Source organism: Diospyros lotus, chromosome 4 (assembly GCF_014633365.1).
Source record: "Diospyros lotus cultivar Yz01 chromosome 4, ASM1463336v1, whole genome shotgun sequence".
In the NCBI taxonomy this organism is placed as follows: domain Eukaryota; kingdom Viridiplantae; phylum Streptophyta; class Magnoliopsida; order Ericales; family Ebenaceae; genus Diospyros; species Diospyros lotus.
In genome coordinates, this window is record NC_068341.1 from 1151077 (window position 1) to 1175910 (window position 24834).

Consider the following 24834-nt stretch of genomic DNA (forward strand, 5'->3'; position numbering starts at 1 on the left):
TGGGAATGGCAACCATCGTCTATTAATATTATTATTATGCGAAAGCTAAGGAAAGGAAGGAAAAACTTTTTAAATTTTATTAAAAAAAAAAAAAGAAGAAGAAGAAGTCACTGTTACTCCTCTTGGTTAGTGGTAATTCTTCTTCTATATATGTATAAATTTTTTATAACAATGTTAGTTAAGGGAACCCACCCTCCCTCCCTCCCTCCCAGTCCCAAATAAGAACCGTTGGGACTTTATTATGCTCCCTAAATTTAGCCTTAACGTTCGTTATTCCTCACCAGCCAGCCATTCCTTAATGGCTTAATTTCATCGTACAAGGAAGGAAGGAAGGAAAAATAAAAAAAGAAAGTTGCTTTCTTGATCTTCCTTCGTTTCGCATTCATTCCAGTTTTCATGCAAAATCTTCACCAAAATCTTCACAATCGGAAATGAGATATTGTACCGAATTCAATCCATTCTTTGCCACCCAGAATCACAAATAATAAACTTTATTTAATGGCAACTTCCACAGGTCCTTCCAAGAAGACGGCCATCCCTTCGTCTTCGGCAGACCGAACACCGCAGGCGGTGAAGTTCGCCCGCCGGACGTCCAGCGGCCGGGTCGTCAGCCTGTCCCGGGACGAAGACCTGGACGTGTCAGGGGAGTTCTCCAGCCCCAGCGACTACATAAACTACACGGTCATGATGCCGCCAACCCCGGACAACCAGCCAGCTGGCGGAGGAAGTAACTCCGGCGACAAGCCCGATGGCCCCGGGGGCTACGCCTCGACAATGTCCCGGTTCGCGATGGAAACGCAGAGGCCTGGCGGGTCGAGGGGGGAGGAAGAAGGCGGTGGTGGGAATTCGGCGGGGAAGCTGGACCGGCGGGTGTCGGTGATGAAGTCGAACAACAAGTCGATGCTGCTGAGGAGCCAGACGGGGGACTTCGATCACAACAGGTGGCTGTTCGAGACCAAAGGAAAGTACGGAATTGGGAATGCATTTTGGCAAGACGACGAGTCGTTCGACGACACCGGGGTGACCTTGTCGGATTTTATGGACAAACCTTGGAAGCCTCTGACTCGCAAAGTTAAGGTCCCGCCGGCTATTCTTAGCCCTTACAGGTGCACCCCTCGACCCTCTCATTGACTTTTGTTGTATAATAATTAGCACAGTGTGAATAACGGCGGCTTCGGGTTGAGCGCAGGCTGCTGATCATGGTTAGGCTGGTAGTACTGTTATTGTTCCTGATATGGCGAATACGGAACCCTAACGAAGATGCGCTGTGGCTATGGGGGATGTCGATAGTGTGCGAGTGCTGGTTCGCCTTCTCGTGGCTGCTGGACATTCTGCCCAAGTTCAACCCCATCAACCGCCAGACTGACCTCGCCGCCCTCCGCGACAAGTTTGAGACCCCCTCCACCACCAACCCCCCGCGGCCGCTCCGACCTTCCCGGCGTCGACGTCTTCATCTCCACCGCCGATCCCGAGAAAGAGCCCCCCTTGGTCACCGCCAACACCATCCTCTCCATTCTCGCCGTTGAATATCCCGTCGAGAAGGTCTCCGTCTACATCTCCGACGATGGCGGTGCCATCCTCAATTTCGAGGCCATGGCCGAGGCTGTCAAATTCGCCGAGGTTTTGTAGCCCTCCTAATCCTAATCCTAATCCTAATTAATAATAATAAATAGTATTCCTTCCATTAAAATTACCGAAGCATTAATATGATTCCGTTAATGTTGTTTGATCATATGGGAAGTGTTTGTTGGTAACAGATGTGGGTGCCATTCTGCCGGAAACACAACATCGAGCCGAGGAATCCGGACAGCTACTTCAACGTGAAGACGGACCCAACCAAGAACAAGAAGAGGCCCGACTTCGTAAAGGACCGGCGGTGGATCAAGAGGGAGTACGACGAGTTCAAGGTGCGGATCAACGGCCTGCCGGAGGCCATCAAAAAGAGGTGCGAGAAGCACAACTCCAAGGAGGAGATGCAGGCCAAGAGACTCGCCAAGGAGAATAACGGCGGCACGCTTCCGGCGGAGCCCATCAATGTCACCAAGGCCACCTGGATGGCCGACGGCACCCACTGGCCCGGCACTTGGTATTCTCCCACCGCCGACCACTCTAAGGGTGACCATGCCGGAATTGTACAGGTTGCAATTAATCACCTCAAAACATGAATTGTACTGCTTAAATTGATTGATCTTATCATGATATTTATGGCTTAACTGATCACAATACGTAACAACCCAGGTGATGAGCAAGGTTCCAGAGAATGAACCGGTGATGGGTCATCGAGACGAGAAGAAATTGGACTTCACAGGGATCGACGTCAGGCTTCCAATGTTTGTCTACGTTTCGCGAGAGAAAAGGCCTGGTTACGACCACAACAAGAAGGCCGGCGCCATGAACGCCATGGTGAGAGCTTCTGCTATTCTCTCCAACGGCCCCTTCATTCTGAACTTGGACTGCGATCACTACGTTTACAACTCCATGGCTATAAGAGAAGGAATGTGCTTCATGATGGACCGCGGCGGCGACAGGATCTGCTACATTCAGTTTCCTCAGAGGTTCGAAGGCATCGATCCCTCTGATCGATATGCCAACCACAACACCGTCTTCTTTGATGGTAATTAGATGTACCAAGCCTATTACATGAGTTCTTAACTTTTTAATTATGGGTCTACCACTATATACATGTTTGCTGCTTGTAAACAAACAGGTAACATGAGAGCTCTGGATGGCTTGCAAGGCCCAGTATACGTGGGAACAGGCTGCATGTTCCGACGCTACGCCCTCTACGGCTTCCACCCGCCACGGGCAAAGGAGTACACAGGCATCGTCGGGCAGAATAAGTCCCAGGCTCCCAATATCAGTAGTCAAATGCAGGCTGAAGAGGACTCTGAATCACAGCCCTTGGCAGTTCACCCTGACCTGCAACTCCCCAAGAAATTCGGCAACTCGACAATGTTCCACGAATCCATTGCTGTCGCGGAGTTCCAAGGCCGCCCGCTGGCCGATCACATCTCCGTCAAGAATGGCAGGCCTCCTGGTGCATTGCTCGCTCCTCGGCCCCCACTCGATGCTCCCACTGTCGCTGAGGCTGTTGCTGTTATCTCCTGCTGGTAATTACTACTTCCGGCATTGTTTTCTCACTTTTAATTTGCCTTGATTAGTACTAATTCATCAGGTCTCGATCAAGAACAGGTACGAGGACAAGACAGAATGGGGAGATAGAGTTGGGTGGATTTATGGATCAGTGACGGAAGATGTGGTCACAGGTTACAGAATGCACAACCGTGGGTGGAGATCAGTCTACTGCATCACAAAGAGGGATGCTTTTCGAGGAACCGCGCCCATTAATCTCACTGACAGGCTGCATCAGGTGCTTCGATGGGCCACTGGTTCTGTCGAAATTTTCTTCTCCCGGAACAACCCTCTTCTTGCAACCACCCGGCTCAAGTTCCTGCAGCGCATTGCATACTTCAATGTCGGTGTCTACCCCTTCACCTCCATTTTCTTGGTGATCTACTGCTTCCTTCCAGCTCTATCCCTCTTCTCTGGGCAGTTCATTGTGCAGAGCCTCAACGTAGCCTTTCTTGTGTACCTCTTCATCATCACCAGCACACTGATGCTGCTGTCCCTGCTGGAAGTTAAGTGGTCTGGAATTGCACTGGAGGAGTGGTGGAGGAATGAGCAGTTCTGGGTCATAGGTGGAAGCAGTGCTCACCTGGTTGCAGTGCTGCAAGGTCTGCTGAAGATCATAGCGGGCATCGAGATCTCATTCACGCTGACCTCAAAGTCAGCCGGCGACGATGAAGAGGACATCTATGCTGATCTGTACCTCGTGAAATGGACCAGTCTCTTCATCATGCCGCTCGCAATCATCATCGTCAACCTGGTCGCCTTGGTCATGGCGTGCGCGAGGACCGTCTACAGTGTGATTCCACAGTGGAGCAAGCTTTTTGGAGGGGCCTTCTTCAGCTTCTGGGTGCTGGCTCACATGTACCCATTCGCCAAAGGGCTGATGGGGCGGAGAGGAAGGGTGCCAACCATCATTTATGTGTGGTCAGGGCTTCTCTCCATTACAGTCTCCTTGCTCTGGTTATCCATCAGCCCCCCAAGTGACAACTCGACTGCTGGCGGTGGTGCAAATTTTTCTGTATAAAGATATCTATATAGTTGTGTTCTACTTAGATGGAGTACATATGTTAAATTAAAACTTTCTTTGCTAATTAATTCATTGACTGAAGAAAGAAGGCAATGTTTCATGTAATCTGATGATTACTTCGATTTAGCTTCACCACAATATAAAAAGGCAAGTGTAGAACAAATGAAACATGGAAGTTCATCAAGTTGACAATAAGAATGCCTTTCATCAGAAGAACTTAATGCCTTAGTATAGCAATTTTTTTTTTTTTTTTAATATTTCTCTGCAACAAACTGCATTGTATTATTACATTGTTGCCTTCGGTGAGAGTTCAGTTTATCAAATCTAAATTACATGATGATAACTAAAACACAGCACCTCGCCCCATTACTTTGGAAGGCCACAACAATTTAGAGAAGAAATTCACGAATTCGGACAGGCCTTTTTACTGCATTTGTATAGCCCTGCACAATAATTAATGGGAGGGACGGGTTAGTGAAAAGATGACCTGCTTCAGCTTCTCCATCAATAATCAAGGACTGTTCATAACTTTCCAAAAGCAACAATAATAATAACCAAAGACTTTACAGAACAGTAGTCAAGAAATTTAAATTGGTAAACATTAGAAGCTAATGGCACAAGCAAAACATACTAGCTTTCCTTTGTGAAACCGAAGTGCCAAGAAGCATTATGATATGCATCCAGTGGAGAAAAGCGATTTTACAATTGTTTTGTTTGACCAGTTAGTGTGATAATGAAAAGAAAAACATCAATTGCACATGTTCGCCTTACAATTCTACAGTAAGAATTAGTTTATTGCATATAGAATCAGAGTTTTTCAATCAAGAAACATATCTGCTTTTACTTGAGCAATAGCCATGTAGATTTTCTTACGGATGCATCCATAGACATTTCCATGCATATTCACACGCAAAAGGTCAGTGGAATGACATTATAAACGTGCGTTGCCGGCATCTCCACTATGCCACGGCCAATTGCATTGCATTCCAGGAGGTGGGGGATATTCAAATGGAAAAAAAACTTAAAAAGGGCTGTGGTGAAGATTGATAGATGAGCTGAAAAAACACACAATTACACAACCATTGCCATAACGCCAAGGCTTTGCTTTAAGAGATTGATGGGTCAAATTTTTTTGCTTTGACCCGGCAAGCCTTGGCATTGATTGGTGTAGATAACTAACAGAGTGATGAGAAATAGTGAGGTTCAAACAGAGTCCATATAAATGGCCAAGTCCACTATATACAAACTTTGCATAAGTTCATACGGTAAAACGAAAAAATATGTTTGGTTACCTCATTGAATTTAAATAGCAGAGGACGTGAATCCCTCATCAAGGTTGCTGGCATTTTTTTAGCACTGTCATGTTCTTGAGAACCTTTGCTGCTGAACTTCCTAAACCTGGTTTGAAAGATAAAATAGTAATTATGGGTTGAAGTAATAACGAGTTATTTTCCACATCGGACACACATTACGCTTCCATTAAGAGAAAAGACAACAGTACATCATTTAAAAATATAGAGCAAACACCACATGGTAAAAAGGACAAGGAAGTCTCCCACATACAGCAACATGGATTGAAAAACAATTTAGTTCTTGAACCTCATAACTTGTGATTAAAGCTTGGTGTTACGCTTCCATTTACAAATCTTGTTTTAAGTGAAACAAAATTCACCAAGATTTTAAACCAAAAAGCTGTTCATTGGTACACGACAAAAATCAACATACAAGTTCATCTTGTATCTATATTAAAAATTTTAAGCCACAGTCAATTCTATTCTACACCCAACCAACAATTAAAACCATTTCTTCCCCCATATCCTGAGTGTAGTATTCACACCTTTCGTATCATCCACCAACAGTCATCTGCATGCCTGTGAAGCATACTATGACACTATAATTTTATATGAAAATTACAAACATTTTAAGATCTTTGGCCATTTTATTAACATCTCACATGATCAAGAACTCAATTCAGAACAATTTCATGATTGTTTAAGTAACACAAGATCTTACCTCAAAAGAATTTTGATTGCATTGTAGACTTACATTTCCAGATTTCCTAATAATAAATTTTTGTATGGTTTAGGTGACAACTGCTTTAAGCTTCAATAAACCATTTGGCCTAATGTCACACCTCTCTAACATCTCTGCATTCTCTTGAATATTGTTCATTCTGTTGTAGCTTTAATTCATCATAGTGGTACAGTTGTAAGCAAAAAAGGCCAAGAGAATGTCAAACTTGCAAGAGTCATGCTGGAAAAAGAATATCTCAGAAGACAAATCAAAGGAAAAATGCTAAGCAAATAAATTAGGAAGAAGCAATATACCTGTCAAAGAAGTTGAAGGAGCCACTATAAGTCTTCTTTGCATATCCTGTGGAACTCTTTTGTACACTAGTTGTTGCAATTGGAGTAGATGCCGAAGCTGCCAAAACATGGTTAGCAGTCCATTTGGATGGCATCGGGTTTGATGCTTTCTTGGTACTTTGCGTGTTTTCAGCACATGAAGTTACACAACTAGATGTCAGAGATTTTGGTTTGCAATTGTCCTCCCCTGGTAGCATCTGGTTTGCCTTAGGGTCCACAGATCTGTTGATGCTTCCTTGCAAAATCCTTTGCTTTTCCACCTAAGCATTGTTTTTATATTACATGATGTCATATGCAATAAATGATGATTTGGTCCATCACTCTTAAACAACACAATTATCAAACAAAACTACTAAAAAGACTATGCTGTCTGACAAAAATAAATGACACAGTAACACACTGAAATGAAATTTACACCCCTTACCTAAAGTAAAGCAGCAGTTGTTTCACAACTGAAAGATGGCACAGGATTACATAAATGAGGGGGTAAGAGTGCTAATTGTAAACATCCAACATATATAAACGTTTGTGGTTAGAGTGCTGTGATCTGTTATCCTCAACCCCCCGGGCAAAACCTGCCCGTGTGAAAATATCCTCTACTCAAGCACATGTCTGTGTCAAAACAATGGTTATTTAAACCACTGAATCTCAGAAGGCACAAAAAGAAACATTATCTGTATGATGATTTTTTTTCCTCAATAAGATAAATATGGACTCATGTAATTCTAGAAAATTCAAGTATTTTCCATAGACATGTCACCTAAAAACAAGGAGAAATATAGTACTGTTAACCAAGAGGACTGAAATCACTTTTTATTAGTTAATATTAACACAATAATTTTCCTTGTCCTCTTTCTAACTAAAGTTAACAGAAAAAATCATATAATATCAAGTGACAGTGATGCTAACAAGGCATCTATGGTAGATGAACATAGATACAATGTCTTCCAGTTTTTCCATACAGCATAATAAAATGGGTACAATAATTTTTAGCCATGCCCAACGAGTGCACATCTAATGTGGTCAATCTGGAAAGAGAAGACACCAAAATCAAAGGCATCAAAGTGCCACAGAATTGTTTTGACTATGTAACTTTACAATTTAATTAAATTATCTATTGTCATGAAATCCTTTAATTTGTTATGCATGTAACTTATCATGCTCTCTCTAGCAATGCGACCTTTCTTAATTTTTTTCCGCTTTTTAAAGTCACTCACTGAAAGAAAAAAGGAGTGGTATGACAAATGTTCCTTATCAAGCAAACTTTTCAGAGGCAACAACTGTGTTCAAATCCCAAGCACTTAACTACTAGAAAAGAGTAAAATAGCCAGTATATCTTAGCTTTATTATTTTGGTGGAACATATTTGTTGTCCTACAAAACTTATTCCAAACTGTTCGATGAAAGCTGTATCACTTGCCTCATGCACCAAGACCTGCTTCAGAGCTACAGCAAGAACAGTATGATCAGATGCATAGCCCTGTTTGACAACAAAATAAAAGGCAATTAAAGAAGACGACAAAACCGAATATGAGATTTAATAACATAAAAGCAACAATACTGACTTTGAAGTTTATTAGATCACCAATTGGAGGATCAAATGAAAGCACCAATGCATCTAAAACTGCTTCGTTTCTCAGGGCACTTGGTAGAGAATCAGATTTTTGAATTTTGTATGTAACAGAATAGGAGACCATTGTATTCACTAACTGGGCCATATCATTCTTCTCCTTCTCTGATAGTAAGTGAACCGCTACCTGAGCAAAAGAAAGCAGGCTGTATCAGAACCATAGCAATAAGAACATCTAAAGTTTATCATAATCTATAGCAATAAAGAAAGAAAACAAAAAAAACCCAATGAGCCAGTGGAATTGTTACATTTCTCAAGCTAAAACTCCGTCCTTTATATTTCAATTTTTGTTTGATTCATTTATTGATTTATTTTTTTGGTCAAGCAAACAAAAGAAAGCCAATAAGAACATCCAAACTTAGTTGCTAAGTAAACTCTTTATGATTTCAATTCAATTATTAAATATTATCTTCCGAAGGAAAACTCTAAGAGAATGGAAGGAAAAAAACCAAAATCACTTTGGATTGCTAATTAAGTGTTTGGAAAAATATGTACACGTTTTTGAAAAGTGATTTCCAAAATGTAATGGCATGTTCTCTTTGCTTTTTTTAGTCTGTTTTGAGTTGAGTTTTCCAAAACAATGAAAATGTGTTTACTTTTATATTTTCAAAAACAAAGAAAAATTTTGTAAAGGAAACCCAAAACAACTTTATAAGTTGTTTGGCTGTTTTCAATCAAAACACTCCCAAAAACCCAAAACGCGGAAAACAGTTTTATCATAATGCAATACTAATGTAGGGTTCAGCTGTTTTCAGCTTCAAAAACCCAAAACACTTGCCAGCGGCCTCTCCGCCATCACCGCCGCTGCCCACCATCGCTTCAACGGTCTTGGTCGTCAACTGCCTTGCTTTGTCCTCTGTCGCCGTCCTCTGCGGACAAGCATCGCCGTCGATCTTGCTACTGTCGTCATTGGCAATCTCCCACAGTAGTCATCTCTCGCTTCTTCCTCCATGGCTTTCGGGCTTTCCCCTCCTCCAACCAAGCTTCAAGAAGCTTGTATTATAATGTAATATAATATGTATATATACATGGCTTTCGGACTTTCCCCTTCCTATTTTTTTTCAAGTCAATTTATTTATTTATGTGTATTTTATTCTTGTAATGAAAAAAATGTTACAAGATACACCAACTTTAAAATGTATATATTTCCTAATAATATATTAGCATTAAATAGTTCTAATTTATTAAATAATCAAATTTATTGAATAAAATGTCATAAAAAATTATTCTCAAAATTTCAAACAATACGCATTTTCTAGTTTTTTGTTTTGAGAAACAATTTTTCAGAAACAGATTAGCAAAACAAAAAACTAGAAATAAATTTAAAATTCAAAACTAAAAATTGAAACGCAAAGAGAACGAATCCTAAATTTCTCAGCACACTTGACATCAACAAAAAAGGTCATAGAGGGACAAGTGAGAAGGGGTCTCCTTTTTTCCTTGGATGGCACGACATAAAGGGACTTCTCATGAGCAAGAGACAAGGACATGGAAGTCAACAATGGCTTCAGGGGCCACCACATATGTACCTTGTTTTTTATTACTAATAGGTGTCACGATGTTAGGGATAGAAAGGGAATATTAATAAATTATAATTGTAAAAATTATATTTATTAGTCAGTTATATTTGTAACAGTTAGTTATATGGCAGTTGTAATAGTTAGTTATTGTAACAGTTAGACAATTAAGGAGAGGCTATATATGTAACCTAAGGTGATAGGAGAAGGGAGGGGGGGAATAACATAAATAATCTTTTGCCTCTCTCTCTCTCTTCTTTCTATTCTATGTCCAGAATTCCATAATTGTTCAAGCCTAACCCTAGGGACTTGACAATAGGTATCACGCATTACACAACAATAAAAAGAAATAAACAAAATACATTTGAACACAAAAGGAATACAAAGAAGTAATTTAGGTGAGGTGAATTACGGCCTTAGATTTGGTGGTGATAAAATATGCAATAATGGAGATATTGAGTCTTCTACAACAGATTTTGTTGACATATGCCTTGCAATGTGTGGTGAAATTTTATTGTGCCAAGAGCGTAAAAAATCCATCTTCTCTATCAGTGTTGTTCGGTATCTGTCAATTCACATAAACATGTAATAGTATGAACAAGGATTCATCCCAATAGAAGACAAACTTATAAAGCGAAAACAAGGTACCTTTGGAAAGACTTTGGCCATTCAATATTTGGTTTCACGTTTTGTGCTACCAGACCATGTATGGCCATCACAATAGTGGGTTGATAAACTACAGAATGCAAAATGGGGAGTTAAAGATTTTAACTTGGAATTTATCCTCAATAATGAAGTCCAAAATTATTGTGGCTGGAGTTGTTACCTTGAAGAGACATTTGTTGTGTTCGCATTATGTATTGATGAATTAAATCGAAATCACCAAGACCATGCAAGCATTTTACCTTCATTTGCATGTCACATTAGACAGATATAATATAAGAAATTTAGCTAGTTTGAATGAAGTTATGAGATATACAAAAGATATTCATGGCAATTATAACTTACAGTCTTTCGCATGATTGGATCATGATATTGGAGTTGTAAAACATTTTCATGGATCCCATCAAAAATTAGGTCGTAGTCACCACTAGACAATGATCAGTCATTGAACAGTTAGGTATTTCCATTAGAATGATGAAAGAGAAAAGGCAAAATGTTTAACTAGAGTTGTAAACTCACCGGTTAGAAACTAGGGAGCGCAGAAATTCAAATTCATTTGACATTCTGCTGCTGCCATTACCAAACTTCCTTTCCCTTTTAACTTTTCTCTTTTGAAAAATCTTCAAAATTGAACAGGAGATTTTAATGCCCCATGAAGATGCTGAAAATAAAAATGCAGTCAACAGACTTTACTCCTTTACCTCTTTCCATATGTCAAAAATACTTTTTGAAGTGTCCTTGCGGCCAACCACTTGAGAACTGATCTCCAACTAAGACCAAAGAACCATGCAAATTATAGTTGCAGGAGATCAATCAAGAAAACAAACAAGTATGAAGACAGTTACAAACAAACTTTTCATGAGAAAGATTGCCTTCCTCAAAACCTTACTATAAAATGGCAAGTTCATCCTACAAGTTTTAAAGCAATAAGAATAAGCACTCCACATCAATGCCACCTGTATATGGCTAGGACAAAGCCTTGATCCTAGAATCATAGTCAAGGATCAAATTTTCATTTTGATGTAAATGAAATGTTTACCTATCAGAAGTAAAAATATTTGTAAACAGAAAGTCAAGTTTATGTAAATGATTATACAAGCTTAGAATACAATTCAAATTTGTATGAGCTCTATCCAGCTTCATACACATGAAGTTACAAGTGAATTAGTGAAGGGGTCACAATTAAATTCAAACCCCATTAAATTATTGTCCATTAAATAAATATATGAGCCACAAGTACCTATGTTGCTAAATATGCATAAGATTTCAACCAAATAAAATCTGTACTGATAAACAATAACTAAAATATAAATTACAAATGAATGCTACAACATTCATAATACATGGGAGATCTCCCATGAAACATGGTTAACCTTTGTTTTCTACAACAATACTAAGAACAAAGTTCAAGAAACTACATTGAATGGTAAAAACTATGAATACAAGTTAAAAATGGTGCTAGATTCTTATAATAATAGAATTTAAAAAAGATAAGCTAATGAGAAATATGAAAGTTTCTATATGTAACAAGAAGTAAATGGATAAGTAAGAACCAATTTTGCTTCTACTTTATATCTCTCCTTTATTTTTAAATTTTCTCAATCTTTCTATTATATATTTAGATTTTTTTGTTCTCAATTATATTTTTACAGTGAAGTAGATAAATAAAAATGAGTCTTGTTAGATTGTCCACACCTTGATGTAACAAGTAATCATATCAGAATGTTTCAGGTTTTTAGTAATGTTTTCTGCTGTTTTCTCAAGAAACTGATGTGTTTCAATCATTTCAAGGGAAAGAAACTGAGATTTTCTCCTTGACCATAGCCTTTTAGTCAAAAGGCTATCATCACGCACTTCAAGAAGAGGCTTCAAAAGTGACTTAGACATTTAATGGAAAAGGTTAAAACTATACCTAATGAAGAACCTGACCTATCAAAAAAACATGACTGTCTACTGTTGTCATGTACCTCAAAGATGTTTCAAATGCGACTGAATACGTTTCTGTGCACACTTAAACATACATAATCAAAAAAACCGATTGCCTACATTACTTAAAATAGAAACTGTCTTTCCTGGCAATTAATTCCATATAAATAGAGAGGGCACAGCCAAATTGCTACTGCTTTGGATCATCTGGTGTCATTAGATTCAAGAGGATAATTTCCTAGATCGTGCCTAACCATTGTGACACCTTGTCAAAATCAATACATGTTTAATTATTTTGCCTTTTCATACCAACCACACAAATGAAAAGCTATTGGTTTCCAAATGACTCCTTGATACCACTTATTTATAAAGGATAGTGTCAAAATATTTGTGAAGCTTTATCTTTTTGACTTCCAAGTGGCTGTACATATTTATTTTTAATCTATATTTTGGACATACCAAAACAGAATATTTGGGATGGAAGTAGTATACTTTTAATTACTTCTGAGAAGGGTCAGCTTAGTATCATACCACATTAAGTGTTTCCTTCTTCTTGTCAAGAAACTGAAGAGTATTTAAACATGAGCGTATATCACACTCTGAAAAAGAAGACACAAACCAGGATGTCAGGGGCAAAACATTCAGAAAAGTCAAATTGAAGGCAGAAACTTGATAAAATAGTACATGTGGATATGCAGAATGCCTGTATGCTTCTATATAACTTCTCCCCATTTTAATTCAAGAAACCTTGATTTCTAGGAGCAATGAAAGATCTATTCACTGTTGACATGCTGCAGTGAAGCTATTACTCACCAGTATATTCTGCAAGTGCAGTAAGTGCAATGGAACTCGTCCTTAGTCCTTCCTTGTAACATATATGCTTCAGTCTATAAATAACCATTTATCAACAAAACAAGGTCAATTAAAATGAGAAAGAGGTGGCAGTTTGAATGCAATATAAAATGTCAACAGATGCACAACTAGATAAGCTAGCCACTCATCGTAATCACTATACAATTATACAATTCAAAATTACATTAGCAAATAAAAGGAAAAAAAAAAAATAAAGGGTAAAGCTTGGTAGCAAAGGTAAGGTTGCTCCTTTGTGATTGGAAAGTGATAGGTTTGAGTTGTGATAAAAAGTAGCCTTCTGCAAAGCAGGGGTAAGAGTACAATCAAAATGGGAAGGCTCATGCATTGGGGGTTCCCTTTTAAATAAAAGAAAAAAGGCAATAGCAAGGCTTTCCAACACAAATGCATTTCTGACAACAAATCTCTGTACGGAAAGTTGACGTACTCAAGTTTTGATGGAGAATAAAACGACCTTGTGGTGAGAAACAGACGAGTGCTGTATATCACACAGAGAGATACCTTTTTACTGGAGAAAATATTCCATATATGCAAATGATATATGTTGAAGGACTAAAGAAAAGGGAAACCTTAGGAACTTGATTTTATTGTAGAATAAAATACAAGCACACAAGATGATGGTGACAAGTATTTTACAAAATATTGCCAATGATCAAATTTCTCGCTGCACCATGTGTATCACTTTAGGACCAATATTGTGAACAAGAAGTTGAAACTACAAAGTAAGGCAGAAACAGGATTGATAATCAAAGTGATTGTTGATACATAGAACTCAAATGTAGACCCATGAAACAGGAGACAGTGGAGCATTTACCTGCATACGACACGACTAACTGTTGGTTGAACAAATATATGAACCCTACAACCAAGAGCGAACGTTTTTTTGTCAATTTATAATATTTCTACTTGGCGCAATGCATATATGATATATTCATATCATGATCATGGGGCAATACAAAGACTTATAGATCTCCAAATTCCCCTACATTGACCCAATGAAGATCAAGGAACTAGAAAACCAAAAATATTGTTGTCTAGCCAATTTTCCATTATAACTTCATCTCAATGAATCAAGAGTTTGAGGCACCATTGTCGATAATCTGACTAGCTATGGTGCTGTAAAGAATAGAATGGTATCAGACAGTATTTGAGCCAGTTATAAGCATCATGGTAACCTCCTAAGAATGTTCAGACAGAGAACTCAAGAACTGCCTCCAAAGAAACAATAGAGAGAAATAAAGTTCACCTCTAGATCAACTGAAGATTGAAACATAAATTGATTGTCACAGATAATAAATCAACACACTATAGTTTTTATGCAAATTCTTCTCTTTACATAATACAAAAAAATGATCTGTTTCTATACCTAATACTTTAATTGTTTTATTAAGCTTTGCTCCATACTTCTCTTTTCTTTTCTTTTTTTCATTTTTGTTGGTAACATGGCATTGTTCCTCTTAGAGTGCCCAGGCACATGTAGTTCCCTATTCACAAATACAAAATTTGATGAAATTGGAATATTCTACTGAATGCAAATGAGGCAACTCAAACAGAGGACTTCTGCTTCATGGATGGAACACAAATAAATAATAAAATTGGTGTCTTATGTTCTTATAAGAACTTCCCTGTTTATCTTGAAAATAAATAAATGACTGGCCAGAATTGATTATTACCAGTTTATCATAACTGGATTAATCCACAATAGAAGCCATATAAATTCAAACAATTTTAACAGTCAAGCAAGAACTACGTACTTTGCCACTTGGCGTAATGGTCTCAGGGCAGGAGCATATAGGTCATTACATATGCAAATCACCTGCATATCACATTCTGCCAATTTTGAGTATTAAGACAATGACTAATCAACCATGTAAGACAACTCAATCTTACAGGTCTGGACAATGGTGCACTTCTATGCTTCTTTTTTGATGTTGTCCTCCCATGATCCTCTTTAGCCACATTTTCTTTTCCAGCATCTGACTTCCTATCTGCAGAGAGCTGCATCAACAACATATGTCTCATTGTTATTGGAAAAAGTATCCCTTCCCATCATAAAGCATGACTAAAAAAAAAAGGATCGGTATGAAGAGCTGGAGAACCTATCTTCAACAGATTAAAACAGAGAATAATAAGATAGATAAGAAGTTGATGCTCTATTCAGTAGCATCAGTTTGTTTCTGAGATCCTGGTTAGAGGAATTATAAAACACCAGAGAGCAGGACATGAATCTCTAACTTATTAAATGTGCCTATATTTTAACTGTTTGGGCACTCATGCATGAAAGCGACAGCATCTACTATATAAAGGCCATATAAGTTACCATCTTCAGAATGACCTCCACAGCACCCTTGCCATCCCCAAGAGCTCCATCTATTTCATCAATTACCTATAAAGCAATAAAGACAATTATGTTTTACTGTATCAGAAAAGATAACGGTAAATGATGTAAGAATAGTACACACCAAGCACTTAGGCTTTGAGTCAGCCATGACAGAGTTCATCTGAACCACATCAAGAATTTTCCCTTCAATTGTTGATGAAGACCGATCGTCACTTGCATTTATCTGCTCAGAAAAACATTAACTGATTAGTTTTTTAGAAGTAACAAATAAAAGACAAACAAAATTAAGAATGATTCTAGCATGGGAAACTGATCCACCCTAATAAGCAAGACAAATATTAATAATATATCAAGCTCTGAACAGATGCAAAAACACTACATTTCTTATATGATACTTCAGAACATATTGAAAATTAAACCCAGAAGAGATGGATCCCTCACCCACAGTAATGTACTCAAAATAATGATATGCAAATTTTATGAATAGTTCCTTGTAGGACCTAAAGCAGCATATACTAGAAGCTGCTTATCTAAAAGAACAACAAAACACAATAGAGGTGAAACACTCATGTCTATATGCATGATTCAAAAAAACAGAACCTCCACAACACGATATCCACAATGCCTGGCTGCTACATGTGCTAGGGTTGTTTTCCCTAGCCCTGGGGGCCCACAGAGTAGAAGAATCTGCAAAAATTACAAGATTTCTTATGATTGCCTTTACCTTAAACTCAAAAATGAACAGTAAAGAATACAGTCTTGTACCAATTGTGGGACATTAAATATGATAAGAACATGCAAATAGGAATTGATTTCAGAGATTAATAACCTAAATCCCAGAAGGAATATATTGCTGAAATATGTTCTCCTGGAATGAAAAGCAGCACAAATAAATAAAAACAAAGTTCAAATATGCTCCGATACAAAACATGAGAATAGAAAAATCAGATCCTTTGGGTTTTACTAGAGTCCTCTAGTGATGTATTCAATCAATAAATGGCTATTCCAGAATGTATGATCTATTCTACAATGTGTCTTGGTTATTGTTGCCAACTAATTCATAGGTTCATCAAATAGTATAAGAAAACACAGAAACATCTCTGATAGGATATTAATGGCTGAAACTAATGATGAAAAAGTAACATCTTTGTTGCAGAACTCTTTTGAAACTAAGTTGATTCACATGGTCATATGATTAGTGCTAGTTAGTAGAGAAATAGCCACATGCAGTAACATCCAAGAAATCCCTTTAGATGCCATGAGTTTGTTGATACAAAAAAGAAAACGAAACCAATGATTACAAGAATAAAGCAAGATTGAGATCAATATCATAGTGGATTTAGCTATTTTGCCTCACAAATTCTCTTTTGGTTGACCATCTGTTCATAAGAAACAACATGAATTCCAAGCGGATCTTCACCTTATGAACTAACCAACCAGGAATATGCAGGATCAGAAAGGAGATATTTCAGGTCCACTGTTACATGAAATCACAGATGAAATGGGGATAATTTCATGCAAGTTTCAACTTTGGGGAGTAACTGCGAATGCTTGGCAGCTGAAGGTAGAGTAGTTGCGGTCATATTTAGCCCATAGAGTCCTTGTATCATGCAGTAATTTTTTTGGAAAAGGCAAGGGACTAAATACAAGGGAAGGATTTCCAAAGCTGACCTTGTGCTCCGGAGGACCAGAACCCTTATTTTTCTTCTTCCATAACTCTGAAACACCTTTGGGGTCATTGTTCTCCAGGCCCAAATCATTATAAACTTTGAAAGTTTTTGTGCCAAATCTAGATCCTCTACTCTTCCCTGGAAAGCTCCTATCAGAGAGTTTCTGATGTTGAGCAGCTGAAGAATGTCGTCTCAAAGCAGACAAAACCTCATCTCCTGTAGTCCTAATTTCAGATCCAAAAACACAAGAATCCCACTGTTTCAACCACAAAAGTACCTAGGAACAGCACAGTTGAGTAATAAGCAGAAAGTCAAATCAAGTAGCATCATTGAAGGCAAAGCGCTTTGAAACTTATTAGTAGAAGATTTTGAATTCAAGAAAACTAAGACTGATAAATGTACCTCACGATTTGTTTGTTCATCACTAAGAAGTTCCACAAACGAATTTGGAGCATATTTATCCACCCAAAGCTTTTCATTCACCAATGGTGTTTCAGGAAGGATTGTGCCATTGTCACATTGAACACTAGCTTGAACAGCCTGTTGCAACATGATAATCCATGTTAAGTCAAATTGTAATGCATAAGAGATATCTAAATGAATCCTATGTAAGCTTACAAGTGATAATTTATCTTTTCCATCCCTAATAGAAAACTAAAAAGTCACCTTCAACACTTGAAAAGTCCTAAAATATGTATTCCCAAGCTTAACCTACTCCAAAGATCTTGGCCAGAAAAGTCCTTCCAGAACTTCAAGGAATAACTGCAGTGCTATCAAGCAACTACGTGAAATAACGTGTGCAGGTAGACATGATTGCATTCAGACCACAAAATGAAGACCATAATTGAAAAAGTCATAAAATTGAGATCATAAGAATTAAGGGAGAAGTTTTATAGATTAAATCAATTCTAGTTCCCAAATTCTGGAAATATCAGAATCCTACACATCATTACTTGATAAAACTATGCAGCAATGTGGCCCATGATAGAACTCTTAAAACTGAGTAGAACACTCATATGGGATTTATCTTCATGTGATCTTCATATAAAACTCATAACTTTATTTCATGAGTTACTTAGCATTTCCTTGATTTAGCAGTAGAAGGAAACACAGAATGAAAAATGAAATAGAAAGCTTCTTTAACAGACCTTCAACTATATTCAACCACTTCTATATCTATCATATAATTGGTTCCCCTACAGACTTCTTCTCCTGACAGTATAGTAAAGAGAACAAAGTAGCTCTTGGCTTTCTTTAAGTTGCTCAGGTTTTTCCTATGACCAGGCAAAGGATGGATATAATTGAATGCTTGCCACAGAGTTGCCTTCTTCACATGATGAGCTCCATTAGAACCATTCTCAGTATTGATAATCTGAGGAGTGCACAGGTGAATATATCAGATTTGGTGTTTTATGCACAAAGGTAGTAGTGAGTTGGTGGATCATCTTCCTGAATGGCACGAGAAGTTCAGCATTTTGGTTTTTCCCTTTTGGGAGAGTGGTGGGTTGTGCTGGTCTTTATAACTAGTTCCATGTGCTCTTGGAGGAGTTGCATGCCAGACTATCAAATATCTATTCGGACAACTATTCTTCCATGTTAGGTGCTGCATTTATCAAGAAAGAAGACTTTTGATGGAGAGGAAAGCTCAATTTTTATGATTGAGGAGGAACGTCCCTTTTGGCTTGTCCTTCATTATGCACGTTTTGTATTATTTGCTTTTTCTGGTTAATATTTAGCAAGGGGCCCCTACTTCCATACTTATTCTTTTGTACAAGGTAAGCAGCTTTTTGTCTATTTATTTATTGAAAGAAAAAATTGCTTCAACATCTTAGTTGATCATGAACTACCAAGTATATTATATAATGTACCTTTGTGAAAGCCTCTGTTTCCACCCTCTGCATCAGAATATGGATGGGTTCTGAAATAAGACCTGCAACTGAAAAGTTGTTGAAGTTTAATTCAAGTGCCTGATTTTAGAATTTCTAACAAAACCAGTATCAATTTTAGTGCCAATAAAGCACCCAATTACACCCATTCATCGGTGTACGGAACAAGGATTTTTAGATACAAATGAAAATAAAAATAAATTGAAATATACATATATCCTTCTTCTTTTTTGGTAATATACATGTAACAATCACTTTCCTGTCTTTTTCTTTCACTTCCACAAATCCTAGTTCCAGAAGTAGAATTAATATCGTTTTGAGTTCCCATCAGAGTTCCAAAACATATTCCGAACCTCACAGTTCAACATGCATCCAAGGATGTTCGTTAAATTGAGGACTGATTTCAATTTCTAGTTTATTATATGTTCCAGCGTTTTGCAGTAAACTGAAAAAAACGCATCACAAGATAATTATGTATTAGTAGTCATACCACTGGAATGCTCTTTCACGGTCAATTTCTTCCGCCGGTCCGACTCCTCGACCCTATTCATCTTCACATAAACCCTATCGCCGTCGAGTCCGGTCACCGGAACACACTCCCCGTCAATCTTCGAAGCGTACCGCGACACAATCGTCTCCTCCTCAACAACAACCACAGGCTCAGCCACTTCAGCCACCTCGTTTCGGGGTGGAGAATAACGAAGCCAATCTTCGTCGTCCTCTCCAGGCGCCACATCGTCGGCCCTGCTCCGCTTATCCTGCAACTGGCCATGTTTGTCGGAATTCAGAAAATCGGGGACTTTGGATCGGAACCGCTTCTTGATATTGACTTGGGTTTTCGGAATAGTTGATGGATCTGCTGATGGCGTGGATTTCGGAGGGAGGGATAGAGTAGGTTTTGGTGGTGGTGGTTCCAAATGGTGGTCTTCTTCTTCTTCTGGGTAGGGTTCGTGATCTTCTTCTTCTGGATAGGGTTCAGGGTCTTCGTAGAAGTGAGAGTTGGCTTCGAGCCATTCGAGCTCTTCTGGTAGAGGAATGTCCATGTCCATGTCCATGTCCATATCCGCATCCATTGATGGAGGGGACTGAGCAGCGTAGCAGAGAAGATCAATGTGTGTTTGGCGGGAAGATGTGTAGAAGAAGCGGGAACGGGAAGGGGGGCAAACGATGAACGCAATTCCAAAATTAAACCTTTACTTGGAACCTTCGTTAGATTTTTGGATAAATCGTAATAATCACTCCTTAATATATATAATGTAATTATAAAATTATTTTTTATATTTTACAAAATAATAACTTTTTAAATCATTAAATAATTAATAAAAATATTTTTTATTTTTTTATTTCCATTTCTTTCTCCCTCTTTTATTTTAAATAAATATAAAAAATACTAAACAACAAGTGGTTATTATCCACTGCTAATTTAGTAGACTCGAATTGTCTTACATTTGAATTCAATTTCAAATCTAAATTTTACTTTAAGTTCATAAAATTAATTTTTTATTTTTAATTTACATCGAGATCCCGAATAAATAATATTTAAAAAAAATTTTTATAATATGCTTAATATTTTTTTAAATAATTTAACGTACAAATAAACAATATTGAAAAAATATAAAAAAATTCAAACAATTATCTCTATTATTCAAATATTATTGTGACTGTAGTTTATTTTTATTGTTAATTCTTTTTTTATATCTTTTTTTGTTTGTCAATTACAATAATGAAATCTCTCGTTCTCTTTTTATTTTTCTCTAGTTTAATCTAAATTAAAGAGTCATGTTTTTATATTTTATTATATAATATTTATTAACTAAGATATAAGATAAAATAAATGAGAGATATAAAAAATATTACAAATAAAAGTATATTTTATTATATTTGTTAAATTTATTTAATAATCTATTTAAAAAAAATCACATGACTTTTTATTATAAAATTGTTTAGGTAAATTTACCGATCACTTTACAAATAAAAAAAATAACTTATATATTACTCAATATATTTTAAAAAATTTAACAAATAATATAATAAAAATATTAAAATATTTTACAGTCTTATTTTAATTATTTTATATGTTAATTCAAAAAAATTTCAAACGTTATATTGATATAATCTAATTTTGTTCATTTTAATAAATAATATCCTACACACCAATAAATGTACTTTATTATTAGACGGTGTGTATTTATTATATTTTTTAATATTTAAATAATGTTATTAATTAATAATAAATGCACAAAAGCCTGTCTAAACATTAAAAATAAAATACAAAAAGGGGTAAAAAAGAAAATGAGAGAAATTCAAGGAAATACGGCGTGGTTGCGGGGAGGGGAGGGGAGGGGAGCGGGCACTTGGACGTTTCGCATACTTTTCCAGATTAGATTTAGAACCTTCCGTTCTATTTCTACGCGTGGGCGTGGTCCGAACCAATATCAAATATTGTAAGAATAGCGTTCATATGTTCGGATTCATATGTTGTTGAATCTACAAACGACGTACGACTTTCTTCGATTGATCTTCCCCCAAATCCGCGTCGCAGGCATTCGATTCCATCCTCTCCGTCCTTCAATTTGCTCTCTCGATCCATTTCTCGCGTGTTTTTCAGCTGTGCAGTGGGATTAGGGCTTCGCTTTGGGTGTAGAGAAGAAGAGGGATTGAGATGGGGCAGCAGTCGCTGATCTACAGCTTCGTGGCGCGGGGGACGGTGATCCTGGCGGAGTTCACCGAGTTCACCGGGAATTTCACCAGCATCGCGTCGCAGTGCCTCCAGAAGCTCCCCTCCTCCAACAACAAGTTTACCTACAACTGTGACGGCCACACCTTCAACTACCTCGTCGAAAACGGTTTCAGTGAGTCCCCTTGCCTGTGATTGGTTTCAACCTCTATTTTTGTATTGGATCTGTACGGCAATTGATTGGTTGGCGTGTTTGGATTTTTGAATGGTTTGTTTTCATTGTATTTGCATTTTGGTCAGTTGAATCTTATTTTTAAAAGTTGAAATAGGGACGATCTTTCGGGATATTCAAATGGTGCGTAGGATATGAATAAGGAATGTAACGTTAGACCGGTATTGCTATTATTGGGTTTTTAAATATCTTCTTTGGAGAAGGTGGGGCTGTAAATCGTTTGAGGCTGATCATATGGCACAAAAAGATGCTACCAAAAGCCTTATATTTTCTCTTTTCTGTTTGGTGCTGGGGCCTGTAAATCCTATAGATCACGTTATTATATTTCAACATGGTCTAAAATGTATAGGGAACATGGTTAGATCTCCTTCAAAAATCAACATAGGCAGAGCCATTCGGGTTGACAGACAAAGTTACAATTTCCATATATGTCCCGAGATGAGTCTTTTTGTGTTTCCCAGGAGACCAGGCAGCGTATATTTAGTGAATGTTCTTCTTGTGGGACATCACGATGTGCAGAGAGGGGGAGAGATTAAGCTTCTGTTCTTCCACCTATTTCATTGCCATTTCCTGTTGGCATTCAACAATATCATTTGAAAAACTAAAGCTTCTAGCTTCATTTATTTCTATCCCTTTTTAATTGGTTGGACTAGACAGTGTTTTGAATTTGGTTCTTCTATATTACATGTCAGAATAATTTTCCTTCCCTGTTTTTTCTGTATTATGTGAAAAAAAAAATTGTATGACATTGAGATAATTATATAATGCATCAACTATTTATTTTATAACAATTTGACGTGTTTGACATGCCTATTCTGATTGCATATGCTGGCCAAAATGCTTTCTTATGGCCATCATTTCCTTTTTCTAGTGCCTTCACCAACTTGGGGAATTATTGAGAAGGAAATGGCTGTAAAGTAGGGGGAAAGTGACACATTCTTCAATAAATGTGTGCTGATAACAAATAATAAATAAGACTCATGGGATACTTGTATAATCCCTCAACTCAAACGCTAACAAGCTAAGAGAATATTCTGATGTCGCAAGATTAGCTGCCTATCTCTTAATGATTTTGTCTGCCTCTGCATTGCCAGCCTAGATATTAAAGGGTCACTGCAAGGCCAAAAAAAAAAAAGAGAGAGAGAGACTAATGCAGGACATCTCTTGACAAATTGGCATTAACTTAAATACCCAAAGTTTAACATTCCATCATAAAACAGGAGTTGTCCCCTTTATCAAATGATAATACAGGAGAACTAGTAAGATTTAAATCTCAGGAAGTGTCTGAAAAACACAGAACTGGGGTGCTTTCCTCACAGATCATTTCAGGTTAACAAAATTTGTTTAGATCAGCTTTAAGGGGAAAAAAATACTTTCATACTTCATGCACAAGTGGTGCCTTATGCAGAGTCCTTTGGCCAATTTGACCCTGAAACCAAAGTACAGTGGCTTATTTGACCCTTCGCCATAAAATAATTTATATAAGATATATAAATTTTAACTATATATTTCACATGTCTTTTAAAAAGATGTTTATATATACACATTGAAACATAAATATTTAATATTTAAGAAGCAATCCCCAAAAATATTGACAATGTTAGTGTGAATCTAAGTGTGATTTCTGATCAAAATAATAAAGTTGTTGTTTTACTTTCAGAACTTCAATTTATCAAATTTTCTAAGGCATTTTATATTTTTCTGTAAATATTTGCTTTTAAAAAAATGTACTTATTTTTTGTTATCTAAACATCAAAAATAAGTAAAATGTGTTACGATTAAGTATTTTACATCCAACCAAATGGAGTTTTAGGAAAAAGTTGGAGATAAAAAGGCAAGAGCAATGCTACATGGATAGAATTTTTATTAAAAAAAAATATTATTTAAGATGCTGCTGCATTCATATCCATACATTCATAATGAGAAACTGATAAAATTAATCTTAATGAAAAAAATGTAACTCACATTATTTTTTTTGAATTTTAGATTTAAAAATTATATAAAATATTATTTTAAAAACTTAGGAAAGACAAATAAAATGTTAGCTTGCTTTTAGTCATAATAGAGGAATGGTACCAAACATGTAAAGAACAATGTTCCATCTCACTATTAGGACAATAATGAATAAAAAAGTTAATTGTTATTAATGCATGAGAATAGATTTTTTAAAATTAATATGTAAAATTGAATAACATAATTTAGAAATAAGGAACTTTGTTTTGATTTTTTGCACGTAAGTGGTCGTTAGGATAATATATTTTTAATGAGGTATTTATAAATGGATATGGTTTTATACTTGATTCCTCTGGGGATCCAGATCCAACTCAATTAGAAATGGATCAGTTGGATCCAGATCCAATATACATTGATTGTGGATTTTACAGGTCGGATCCAACTCATTGACAACCCTCCAGAACTATTTACCTTGTCAAACTTTCTTCTATTTTTGAGAAATCACATTGGCCAACCATATTGGTGTCATGTACCAAGATGTTGAGGTAGTAGCTAGCGGTATAAATAAATGTGTAATTAGGCTAATAGAAATTGAATTTCAATATTTAGCATAGCTGGAAGAATGTTCCAGCATGCTATAGCCTAGTTGTAATCGCACATGGCTCGAGCCAACCGCTTTTGGCGCCCAAGTTGCTGGATCAGTATAAATAGCTGATCCAGGCGCTAAAACGAGTATGTTGAATGAAATTGGAAATGAGTTTCCCTCGAATTCTCTCTAAACTCTCTCTAAATTCTCTCTCTAATCTAATCTCTCCTTCTCTCCCTAAAATCTCCCGTTCTCTCTTGATTTCCGTTCTCGATCCCGCAGAATTCCATTGTCAGATTCGTGATCTGACAATTGGTTATCAGTCACCTCCCTGAATAATAAGAACTAATGTCACTGGTTTT

The 24834-nt window shown here is 37.0% G+C and overlaps 3 protein-coding genes across 16 annotated transcripts in view; 2 read left to right on the forward strand and 1 right to left on the reverse strand.

The window, feature by feature from the left end:
- The first annotated feature begins 441 nt into the window (after positions 1-441).
- On the forward strand, positions 442-4235 carry LOC127800006 (cellulose synthase-like protein D1). Its single transcript, XM_052334361.1, is given in 7 exon segments — positions 442-1106; positions 1190-1412; positions 1414-1620; positions 1758-2138; positions 2239-2614; positions 2708-3110; positions 3193-4235. Coding segments are annotated over 7 exon segments (3159 nt in total). The 5' UTR covers positions 442-498; the 3' UTR covers positions 4154-4235.
- A 134-nt stretch (positions 4236-4369) lies between these two features.
- Positions 4370-24834, reverse strand: part of LOC127800007 (uncharacterized) — a 30548-nt gene continuing 10083 nt past the window's right edge. The window contains exons 1-23 of one of the 14 annotated variants that reach the window (XM_052334362.1): positions 19515-20156; positions 19007-19074; positions 17541-17678; positions 17140-17415; positions 16069-16155; positions 15590-15691; positions 15448-15513; positions 15018-15125; positions 14882-14943; positions 13942-13986; positions 13071-13144; positions 12789-12856; positions 11033-11101; positions 10851-10951; positions 10677-10758; positions 10495-10573; positions 10317-10404; positions 10080-10233; positions 8087-8278; positions 7942-8001; positions 6484-6782; positions 5449-5554; positions 4370-4599 (exon numbers count right to left, since the gene is read on the reverse strand). In XM_052334362.1, coding sequence (XP_052190322.1) covers positions 4546-4599; positions 5449-5554; positions 6484-6782; positions 7942-8001; positions 8087-8278; positions 10080-10233; positions 10317-10404; positions 10495-10573; positions 10677-10758; positions 10851-10951; positions 11033-11101; positions 12789-12856; positions 13071-13144; positions 13942-13986; positions 14882-14943; positions 15018-15125; positions 15448-15513; positions 15590-15691; positions 16069-16155; positions 17140-17415; positions 17541-17678; positions 19007-19074; positions 19515-20097 — 2961 coding nt within the window. In that variant the 5' untranslated portion in view covers positions 20098-20156 and the 3' untranslated portion in view covers positions 4370-4545. Of the gene's footprint in view, positions 4600-5448; positions 5555-6483; positions 6783-7941; positions 8002-8086; positions 8279-10079; positions 10234-10316; positions 10405-10494; positions 10574-10676; positions 10759-10850; positions 10952-11032; positions 11102-12788; positions 12857-13070; positions 13145-13941; positions 13987-14881; positions 14944-15017; positions 15126-15447; positions 15514-15589; positions 15692-16068; positions 16156-17139; positions 17416-17540; positions 17679-19006; positions 19075-19514; positions 20157-24834 lie in introns of those variants that run through there. The other 13 variants (XM_052334367.1, XM_052334370.1, XM_052334368.1 and 10 more) reach the window with 13 other exon arrangements.
- LOC127800010 (vesicle-associated membrane protein 722) overlaps positions 21396-24834 on the forward strand; it is a 21442-nt gene continuing 18003 nt past the window's right edge. Inside the window, exon 1 of the mRNA XM_052334381.1 lies at positions 21396-21876. Coding sequence (XP_052190341.1) covers positions 21687-21876 — 190 coding nt within the window. The 5' untranslated portion in view covers positions 21396-21686. The remainder of the gene's footprint in view (positions 21877-24834) is intronic.